The 11,271-nt window shown below is 45.9% G+C and overlaps 1 protein-coding gene across 7 annotated transcripts in view; it reads left to right on the top strand.

Moving 5' to 3' along the window:
• Window positions 1–101: 101 nt before the first annotated feature.
• GOLGA2 (golgin A2) overlaps window positions 102–11,271 on the top strand; it is a 32,297-nt gene continuing 21,127 nt past the window's right edge. For 2 of the 7 annotated variants that reach the window (XM_026712418.2, XM_026712416.2), the window contains exons 1-4: window positions 102–174; window positions 4,270–4,392; window positions 6,526–6,606; window positions 10,568–10,666. In XM_026712418.2, the coding sequence (XP_026568203.2) occupies window positions 127–174; window positions 4,270–4,392; window positions 6,526–6,606; window positions 10,568–10,666 (351 nt within the window). In that variant the 5' untranslated portion in view covers window positions 102–126. The remainder of the gene's footprint in view (window positions 175–4,269; window positions 4,393–6,525; window positions 6,607–10,567; window positions 10,667–11,271) is intronic. The other 5 variants (XM_087914577.1, XM_026712420.2, XM_087914578.1 and 2 more) reach the window with 3 other exon arrangements.

Below are 11,271 nucleotides of genomic sequence, written 5' to 3'. Positions count from 1 at the left end.
CCCGCGCGCGTGCGCAGTAACCGCGGTGGCCGACCTGGCCCGGTTTGCGGGTGGAGCCTCGGGCCGACCCAGCCGCGTCGCGTCGCGCCGCCTGCCGGGTTGACGTGGCTGGGTCCGGGCGGGGAGATGGCGGACGACAGCAGGCGGAACAAGCTGGCGGCGGCCAAGAAGAAGGTACAAAGCGGGGGACGACAGCGGGAGGGGTGAGCGGCCGGGCCCGAGCGTCCTGAGGCGGCGAGGCCTAGTCCGGGCCGGGCCTGGCCTGGCTTCGTCGGGGACCGCCCTCCGCCTCGGGGCCCCGTGGAGGGACGCCGCCGCCCCGCACCCCTCCTGCCTTGCCTCTCTCACCGCCCTCGCTGCCAGCCCCATCCTCCTCAGACCTCCCGGCTTCCGGGGACTACAACTCCCAACCTCCCCTCCCCGCGGCCTTGATCGCTTCTGGGACCCGGGGGCGGGTGGGTGGGGCGCAGGGCCAGGCGAATGGTCCCGGAGGTCTTCTGGGGAGGGTTAGCAGTAGGGTCATCTCTCTTCCCGGAGAGCGCGGCCTTTGGAGAGGTGGGGGCTGATGGGATTTGTAGTCAAAGGTGGGGAGACCTGGGGTGGGGAGGGAAGATGTTTGGGGTAAAGGCGGGGTGTGTGTGTTAAATCAGCCCCCCGGGATCCAGGAGATCCCTTTGCAAACCAGGGAGAAAAACCACTGAAGGGGGGGAGCCTGATGGGAGTTGTAGTCAAAGGGGTGGGGGGGGCGAGTCCCGAGTTTGGGGGGGGCTTCTGTGGGTGCTTGCAGAAGTTACATTGGGGTAACGCTATCTTGTAATGGAGGCTTGCAACGAGGGAGACCCTCCCCATAAATCAGCCCCCCCCCTCTGGGATTTTAGTACATCCTTTTGCAAATCTGGGAGAAAAGAGGGGCTTGGAAAAGAGGGGAGGGGGCTTTTTTGCAAAGACACTTCCGTGCCTTCTTGGGGGACTAAAAGTTGGATGCACCCCTTCCCTTTATTTGCCCCTTTGCAAAGATGTGCCCTCGTCCCCCGTCCCCCCCCCCAACAGAGGAGGAGGAGGACAACAAACCCTAAACGTGATTTAGTAGAAGGGGTGGAATCCAAGTGGGTAGTTTGGGGGTGGGGGGTGGGGGTAAATCTGCTTTTGCTTAAAATATTTCCTTTGTTGTGGGGATTTGGGGTGAGGCCACAGAATGGCAGCTTTTTAAGCATCAGACAGAGGTAATCCTCAGCTTACGACCACATTTGACACCAGCATTCCCATGGCTAAACAAGGGGGTTGCTGAGTGAGTCACGTACAGTTTTAAGAACTTTTTTTTTTTTTTTTGCCAAGGTTGTTAATCAAATCGCTGCTTTTAAGTGAATCCGGTGGTTCCCCCATTGACTTTGATTCTGGGAAGGTATTTTAAAGTTTAGAATCTGTCCCCAAATTCCCCCACCCCTTCCCAGGCCTGAATTATTATAATTTTTGAGGGGCAGATGTTGTTTCTTCCCCCCCCCCCCCTTACATATAACCATCTCCTATACAGGTAGTCCTGGACTTATCACAGTTTGTTTACCATTCAAAGTTACAACGGCACTGAAAAAAAAGGGACTTTTAAGGGCGTTTTTTCACAGTTACGACCCTTTGCAGCATCTCTTGTGGGATCAAAATCAGGTGATTGGCAACTGGTTCATAGTTATGACCGTTGCTGTGTCCTAGGGCCATGTGACCCCCTTTTGTGACCATCTGACATGCAAAATCAATGGGGAAGCCACATTCACTTAACACCCATGTTACTAACTTATCAGCTGCCGTGATTCACTTAACAGCGGTAAGAAAAGTTGTAAAAATGTTGCAAAACTCACTTAACAAAGGTCTCACTTAGCAATGTAAATAAATGTTGGCCTCAATTTTGTGGGTCATAAGTCAGTTTTAGCTCTTGAAGATGTTCGTGGTCAAATCAGCATACCCTGAAACCTAAATGGCTTGTAAGCCAGGTGAAACGTCTTATCAGGTGAGAGTTTTGCATACCGAAAACTCCAGGCGTTTTTTCCAAATTTCCTGGATAAATGAGACGCCTGTCCATGGCACGTGCTGACTTTGTGGCGTTTAGGAAGAATGCTGCTTTCGTGAGGTGCCTTTTGGGCGGCGCTTTCTTTCTGAAATAAAGGCAGGATCATCTGGAATGCCTTGAAAACCAACCCTAGCGTGTGGTTCTAAAAACTAGCCATTGAAATTGGTTACTATAACACCGAGATAGTAAAATTTTCTCCTAGTGTGGAGATCAACTAAGATTAGCTCCCAAGCTGTTTAATCATGTGTGACCTGCGTGGGTGGCTGACTTGTCTATGCAGGGCAGCGGATTTTAGGAAATAATGAATATTTTGGCCTGGTTTTATAGAGTAGAACTCTAAAAAGCCTGGAATATTTATTTTGTTGAAGGTACAGTATGAAAAGTAGAGACTTTTTGATTCGACTCTCTGTGGGTCATAGTGAATTTCTTAACTTGCTGCCTGGCTATTGAATGTAGCTGGTGAATTTCATTCAGCTTGGTGGGTAACAACTTACCCCAATGCAAAATTATCACTGGAGGTTTTAAAGAAGAGATTGGACAGCCATTTGCTTGGAATGGTATAGGGTTGCCTGCTTGAGCCGGACTAGAAGACCTCTAAGGTCCCTTCCAACTCTGCCGTTCTGTGTTCTAACATAGGGAAGGACTAGGGGTGACATGATAGTAGCATTCTGATATTTGAGGGGCTGTCACAGAGAATAAGGGGTCAACGTAATTTTCCAAAGCACCCAAAGGCAGAATAAGAAGCATTGCATGGAAACTAATCAAGGAGAGATCCAATCTAGAACTATGGAGAACATTTCTGACAGAACAATTAACCAGTGGAACAGCTTGCCTGCAGAAGTTGTATATGTTCCAAAAGTGGAGGCTTTTATGAAGAGATTGGATAAATGTTTGTCTCAAGTGGCACAGGGTTTTCTGCTTGAGCAGCGGGTTGGACTACAAGACCTCCAAGGTCCCTTCCAACTCTGTTATTCTGTTGAGCAGTGGAACAGCTTCCCTGCAGAAGTTGTGAGCGCTCCCAGCACTGGAGCCTTTTAGAAGAGATTGGACAACATTCAGATATAGGCTCGCCTGTTGAGCAGTGGGCTGGTCTAGAAGACCTCCAAGGTCCCTTCCAACTCTGTTGTTAGGTCTGGTAAAGTTGGTGGTAAATGGAAAGAGCCCTGTCTTTTTTTCCTGTCTTGTATCAATGAAAGAGTTTAAAGTCAGCTTCAGCAAAAATTTCAAGGACAAGTTTGGTACAAGGACTTCAGACCAAAACCTTGGCTTCAAACCAAAATAAGTAAATCAGATAACAAGATAGACTATTGGGGCTCTAAGTTTAATATTTGGTTGTTGTCTGTGGCTGTGTTGCAACCTTCAGTCAAACAATGTATGAGAAATAGGTCAACAGAAGAAACCTATTAACTCTTTCATTTGGGTTTTAATTTCAGTTCAAATCTGAATTGATTGAAGGTAGAAATTGCTTCATTGTTTTAAGAACAGTAGGTTTTGATTAATTTTTGTAATTATATATAAAGAAAGATTGCACATAGAACTGGAAAAATGATTCAAATAGATATCTAGATATCTGGATGTGATTGTTTAAATACTTCTTTAAAATGTTGCTATGTGGGTTTTATCCAATCTTCAACAGACTGGTTACTGTTGGTTCCAACTATACAATACTGTATATTACAGTCTTTTGGAGTGTATGAACATAATCTAATAGCTAACAAAAAGGTTATATGAGAATATGAAGTAAATGCTTGCAAAATTTGGATTGAATCGTAGTTTCACATGTTGGGGGAAAAAAGGCTGTTTGAAGACTTATGTTGATTCCTCTATAAGCCTATTTTATAAGTTTCCAAAATATATATGGGTGTTTTTTCCTTGCCATTTTTGCTAGGAATGAAACAGGAAACTAGCTTGTGAAAGGGTGCAACCACATCAGTAGAAATGTTAAAATGTCACCTAACCGAAACTAACGGATCAGGGGATCTAACATTACAAGCAGTTTTTCAAACCGTAGGGACCCTGTAGTATCAACTCAGGGAAAATCACCTGAATAATCAGTCGATTCAATCCATTTCCTCCTCTTCCTGAGGGTACCATTTTATTTTATTTTTTTAAAAAAATACCTTTCTTTGCCATCTTTTACTTTTGCATGGAGACTGTTCCAACTTCAGCTTAGATTAATTTCAAACCTTTCAACCTTTTTTTTTCCTCAGCTGAAAGAATATCAGCAGAAAAACAGCCCTGTGTCCACAGCGGGGGCCAAAAAGAAACGGAGAGGCAAAGAAGCAAGCCGCCCAGAGACGCCTGTTAGTGATGGAGTACAGTCTCCTGAAAACGTAAGTATTCTCTTCTGCCACGTCCTCCAGTGTCTGTTGCTTCCTGGATTCTTCTTCAAGCAGAGCATGGCTGGTGCAGGAATTCTGGGAGCTGACGTCCATAGGTGATAAACGGGCTGTAATTACCTTTCTCCTGCTGCACCATAGAGAGTATCTTAGCTTACTGCACCTGTGTAGGATTTGCCACTTGCACAGTGGCGATAGGACAGCGCTCCAGAGGGTGAATATCATTGCCCAGAGGATCATGGGTTGCCCTCTCCCCTCTTTGGAAGAGCTTTATAGCTCCCGCTGCCTTAAGGAAGTTCACAACATCCTCAAAGATCCATCTCATCCTAGGCACCCTTTTTTTGAACTATTACCATCTGGCAGACGGTACAGGAGAATAATAATAAAAAAAAAAAACAAGGACAAAATAGGCTGAAAAACAGCTTCTACCCCAGGGCAGTAACTCTGTTGAATTCTACTGTATAGTGCAATATTAATGCAATATCGGGGTTTTTCAATTCAATGTATAGAATGTGAAGGATGTGTGTTTATGTTTATTTTCATAGTCATAATGTACACTGAAGGTGGTGTTTGATTTCATTGTACGAGGTGCAATGACAATAAAGTAAGCTAAACTAAACTCAGCTACCAATGCTAAGCTGCAGATTTCCAGATCTCCCCTCTACCTGTCTTGGATACCTGCTGAGATCTTGGCCATCTAGCCTTCTTCCAGATGGGAGTTTTTAACCCTGTGTTAAAATTGGATTGTAATTTTAGTATAGTTAGACCAGATGTCTCCAAACTTGGCAACTTTAAGACTTGTGGACTTCCACCTGTGCTGGCTGAGGAATTCTGGGAGTTGAAGTTCACAAGTCTTAAAAGTTGCCAAGTTTGAGGATCCCTGAGTTAGACCATGTATAATTGACAGACTGGATTTTATCATAGATTTTAGATATTTATTATTTTATACTAGAATTTTTAGTTGTATGTTTACTGAGCGTTTTTATTTGTTCTGGTCTCTGGATGTAGTAAGCTGAATGGATTGGTTGAACCTTGTGCAATCGACCCAAGGACAGGTAGTCCTCAGTTTGCAGCCACAAATAAAAGCCCCAAATTTCTGTGGCTCAGCTTTTTACGACTTTCCTCGCCACACTCGTTAAGTGCATCACTGCAGTCGTTAAGCTAGGAACGTGGTTGTTAAGGGAATCTGGCTGCCCCACTGAGTTTGCTTGTCGGAGAGTTTCAAGAGGTTGGTCACATGACCCCGGGGATGCTGCCACCGTCATAAATATGAGCCAGTTGCCAAGCGCCTGAGTTTTGACCGTGTGGCCACGGGGATGCTGGAATGGTCGTAGGTGTGAAAAATGGTCAGAGGTCACCTTTTTCAGTGCCGTGGTAGCTTAGAACAGTCACTAATGAACTGTTGTAAGTTGAGAACTACATATATGTGTTTTCTCTCTCTCCTTCTCTCTGTTTTCTGTCCCTCCTCTCTTTTCTCTCTCCTCTGTTTTCCTGTCTTTCTCCTTCCTTTCTCTCCACCCTCTCTCCTTACTTTCTGTCTTTCTTCTCCCTCTCTCCACTCCCTCTTTCTCCTCTCTCTCCTTACTTTCTGTCTTTCTCCTCCCTCCCTCTTTTCCTCCCTTCCTCTTTTTTATTTCTCCACTCCTGTTTTCTGTCTTTCTCCTCCCTCTCTCTCCACTCACTCTCTCCTCTCCCTCTTTCTTTTCTCCTGTTTTCTGTCTTTCTCGTCCCTCTCTCTCTCTACTTTCTTCTCTCTTTCTCTCTCTGTCCTCCCTCCTTCCCTCCCTCTCCTTCCCTCTCTCTCTCTCTCTCTCGTGTTAAGAAACTACATGCAAAACTATAAGAACGAACCTTTGATTTTAGAGTTGCGTCCTGGCAAGTCAGAATAAAAATGCTTCCCCTTTGAATTTGCCCTCCTAAAACGGAAAGAAATCCCCTGCCAGCGAGTTCCAACGTCTCCAGGGGCCCTTGCTTGTCCTCTTCACTTTTCCTGCCGGGCTTCTTGGTCTCGTTCCTTTCGCTTCGGGGGGACTCGACGTTCTGTCCTCTCTCTTTTTTTTTTCTTTTCTCCCATTTTTCCTTTTTCTCAGCTCTTTCTCTTCCCCCTTTTCTCTTTTGCTCCTGTAGATTGAGAACCTTCTGAAGGTGCTGGTGTCCGACTTTAACGGCTCCAATGGGGTAGCCATACCTTCCTTGGACAAGTGGAAGGTGAGGCAGCTTCCAGAATCCGTCCGGCTGGGCTTACTCTCCAATCCCTACCGCCTGCTTCCAAGCGGGGCTGAGCCCGTCGGGCCGTGTTTGGGGGCGGGTTGGTAGGCTGCAGAGCCTCTGGGAATGTCCTCGTGGCCTCGTTCGTGCAGCGTTATTTTTAACCTCCTGCTTTCCCCCTCTGTTCCTCTGTGCATGCCGTTGTTCCTTAACCAGGTTCAGATTACCAGGCCAAATGTCCCCCTGGGTTTTCCAGGCAGAGCAGCTGCTTTGAAGCACGCGCCGTCCTTGACTTATGTCCGCAGTTGAGTCCGTTAGGGGAAACATTTGTTAAGGGAATTCTGCCCTGTTTTGCTATTTCTCTTGCTGTAGTTCTTAAGTCAAGGGTCTTCAAACGTGACAGCTCTCAGGCTTGTGGATGTCAACTCCCAGAATTCCTCCTCCTCCTCCAGTCATGTTAGCTCAGGAATTCTGGGAGTTGAAGTCCACAAGTCTTGCCAAGTTTGAAGACCCTTGTGATAGATGATAGATAGATGGTAGATACATACATAGATGATTGATAGATGATAGATTGATTGATTGATAGGTAAAGAGGTAGGTACGGGGAGAGGGAGAGAAAAGATAGACAGACAGACAGACAGACAGACAGACAGATGATAGAACAGGGGTCTCCAGACTTGGCAGGTTTAAGACTTGTGGACTTCAACTCCCAGAATTCCTCCTCCTCCAGTCATGTTAGCTCAGGAATTCTGGGAGTTGAAGTCCACAAGCCTTGCCAAGTTTGAAGACCCTTGTCGTAAGTGAATGGCTCCAGCTGTCAGTCACCCAGTTAAGTGGGTGAATCCTGTGGCCCCACAACCGTCATAAATACGAACCAGTTACGAAGCCTCTGAATGTAAACCACGTGACTCTGGGGATGCTAGAACAGTTGTTGGTCTGGAAAAAATGGTCCTGATTCACTTTTTTCAATCCCGTTGTGACTCCCGATGGGGGTCACTAAACCGTTGTGAGCTGAGGACTACCTGTAAATAGCAGGAGGCATCTTGGCCAGGGAGAAACCCGCCCGCCATCCCCACCACTTTTCCAATCAACTTCCCTTCCCAGGGCGAGGTTCTCCTTAAGGAAGTGGTGTTGGTCACCGTGAGTCACCAAAAGGGCTGGAGATTCTTGCCTACCCCTCCCCTTCCCTAGAAACACCTCCCTAAAATGGGTCCATTCCTGTATATCTGGAATTCGGATTGTTCACAGGAGGGAGGGAAGAAGGATGCGTGTTTCCCATAACTCCCTACATAGGAGCCGGTTGCCAGGCACCTGAATTTTGAGCCAGTGACCTTGAGGACGTTGCAACGGCCGTAAGTGTGAAAAAAAAAAGATCCTAAGTCCCTTTTTTCCAGCAGTGTGGCAACTTTGGCCGCTCAACAAACTGAACGTCAAGGATTACCTGCGCATGTGCCAGAGGAGTAGCTTGTGTAGAGTCAATTTCCTTTTTTTTTTTCTTCAGACTTCTCTCCTTCCGGATAGAATAGAATAGAGCAGAGAAGAATAGAATAGAGAAGAATAGAATAGAATAGAATAGAATAGAATAGAATAGAATAGAATAGAATAGAATAGAATAGAATAGAATATAGGAATAGAATACAAAATAGGATAATATAGGAGTAGAAAGTAATAGAATAAAAGATAGGATAATATTAGAATAGAATAGAAGATAGGATAACATAGGAATGAATGGAATGGAAGAGAAGAGAAGATAGGATAATATAGGAATGGAATAGAATAAAAGGATAATATAAGAATGGAATCGAATCGAATGGAATGGAATAGAATAGAAGATAGGATAATATAGGAATGAAATAGAATAAAAGGATAATATAGGAATGGAATGGAATGGAATGGAATGGAATGGAATGGAATAGAAGATAGGATAATATAGGAATGGAATGGAATAGAATTCTTTATTGGCCAAGTGTTACTGGACACACAAGGAATTTGTCTTTGGGTGCATATGCTCTCAGGGTACATAAAAAGAAATAAAATATCAAGAGTCATAAGATACAACACTTAGTGATAGTCATAGGATATTAAAAAAGCAATCAAATCATACTCGGGAACAAAAACAATTACAAAAATGAAACAAAACAATCATTCCTAGCAGGTATGTGACTGTAGTAGGCGTAGCTTTCATTCCCCATGCAAATATTGCAAGACGGGGCCTGCCCCGTAAAGAGTGTGTTGGCTGCAGAGCATTCCTCTCTTCAGGAGGACAGAGCAGCTACCAGCACCATCTCCTTCCGAGAAAACACGGTTCCGGATAGCATTGATTGATGGCTGGACAACTGACCCCCTGATAGCTGATCTAACCCTCTTGTTTCGTTTTACAGTGGGGGCGGGAAGGAGCAGCTTCCTGCCTCTTCTTCCCTTGGTGATAGGCCTGCCCTAAACAGTCCAAACAGACAGTGAGGGAAGTGCAAGTAAGCCTCAACTTACAACAGTTCGTTTAGCGACCGTTCAAAGTTACGATGGCACCGGGGAAAAACTGCCCTAGGACCATTTCTCACACTTATGGCCGTTGTAGCATTCTCCTGTGGTCCCCGTGATCCAAATGTGGACACCTGACAACCGGTTCATATTTATGATGGTTGCAGCATTCCGGGGTCATGGGATGCGACCCTTTCCCAAGGGAAGTCAGGTTCATTAAACTATCAGGTGCAACAATTTGCTTAACAATTCACTTCACCAACAGTCTCGCTTAGCCATGGGAATTTTTTGGCTCGGTTATGGTCGTTAAGTCGAGGACTACCTCTTATTAGAATTGGTTAAAACAGAGAAGCTGCTGACATACAGTCTTGTTTTTTTTTTAACCAGGGAGCTATTGGCCCTGGCATTCTGTTTGAGATTGTTTCTTGCCTTGGGTCATCCGTTGAAAGACCCTGTCCAAAAGAGCATGAAACGGAGCAACATTTTCAAATCAGGAAGTCTGTGATTTTGGCAGTGTGGGATTAAATGCTCCACATTATTTTAATGGCAAACTTCATGATAGCAATATTCCAGGATTTGAGGGGCTGCCACAAAGAGGGGGGGGGTCAACTTAATTTCCAAAGCACCAAAAGGCAAGATAAGAAACAACGGGTGGAAACTCACCAAGGAGAGAAGCAACCTGGAATTAAGGAGGAATTTCCTGACAGTGAGGAGGACAGTGAACCAGTGGAACTACTTGCCACCGGAAATGGTGGGTGTTCCATCACTGGAGGTTTTTAAGAAGGGACTGGACAGCCACGTGTCTGAGATGGTATAGGGTCTCCAGCTTGAGCAGGGGGCTGGACTAGAAGACCTCCAAGGTCCCTTCCAGCTCTATTTTGATCGATTGATTCACCTGCATGATAGCAATGTCCTGTAAAGAAGGGAACGTTCTCCATTCAGGCCCCTCTCCAATTCACTCCTCCTTTTGTTCATTTAAGTGGAATTTTGTTCGTGAGTTTGTTGAGGCTGAATGCCGTTCCCCCTCCTGCGAGTTCCTTTATTGAATTCCCTGTTCATAAAATTCAGGTTTCCAGCTAGGTCTAACAGCCCAGATTCCTGGGGATTGTCCACTTAGGTTGCTTTGACAGGCAATTCTGGCAATTCCCCACCCACTTCCATGCAGGCTACTGAATCACTGATGAATTATCTTCCTTCTTTTTTTTTTTTTTTTGCTTGTTGCTGTTAAAATAAAAGGAGCAATTTTAGCCACATTTCACTTCCGCCTAACTTAGCAGCCCTCCGAAGCGGCAGGCTTAGTCTGTGGAACCTTAGCTTGGGGCATTAAGAGGATTGGGGTTTTGGGTTGGTTTTTTTTTAATATATTAGGATAATCTTTTGTGGGACAGGTTCCCAAGCGAAGCCATGCATCGCTGCCCTCATCCGCTTCCTCCCCACCCGCCCGGTGGGTTTAATCCTTGTGGTGTTGTGTGTTTTCTGACAGGCCCATAACGATGGCGACTTAGCTGCTGGCGTCTCCTTGCTGTCTAACAGCAAAGACATGTCCGCTTGTGTTGCTCCAAACCTCGAGCAGCTGTCACAGGTTGGTGAACATCCACTTCTCCCCGGTAGTCCTCGACTTACACAGTCGAGCCCAAACTTTCTTTTCCGAAGTTCTAAGGGAGATTTGCGTCCCATTTTGAAATCTTCCTTGCCACAGTCATTCAGTGAATCCCTGCAGTGGTTAACTTAGTCACCTGGTTGTTAAATGAATCGGGATACTGCAACAGTCATAAATATGAGTCAGTTGCCAAGAGTCTGAATTTCGATCCCCTGACCACGGGGATGCTGCAACTGTTGTAAGTGTGAAGATTGGACATAAATCACTTTTTTTCCAGGGCCCTTGTAATGTCGAATGGTCAATAAACGAACTGCTGTAAATTAGGGCTACCTGTCATGCCCCAGTTGTTGTCCGATTCCGAGGGAAAGGTGGAACAGCTGACAGGGAGTGGGAGTGTGGCTCGGGTGGCTGTGGAGGAAACGGGGAAGGGCACAGTCCGGCTGGGCATTCAGAGGAAGACCCAGGCCCACCTCCTCTTCATCCTAGGCCATGCAGGGAGGAATGGAGAAGGGAGCAACATGGGTTACGGGGGAGAAAAAGGCCCTGATTCCCTTCATTAGCTGCAGCTGGGGCAACAGGATAAAAGG

The sequence above is a fragment of the Pseudonaja textilis genome, chromosome 17, assembly GCF_049901715.1.
Source record: "Pseudonaja textilis isolate UNSWEBS1 chromosome 17, rPseTex1.2, whole genome shotgun sequence".
NCBI classification, from domain to species: Eukaryota; Metazoa; Chordata; class Lepidosauria; order Squamata; family Elapidae; genus Pseudonaja; species Pseudonaja textilis.
This window is presented reverse-complemented; position numbering and strand designations above follow the sequence as displayed.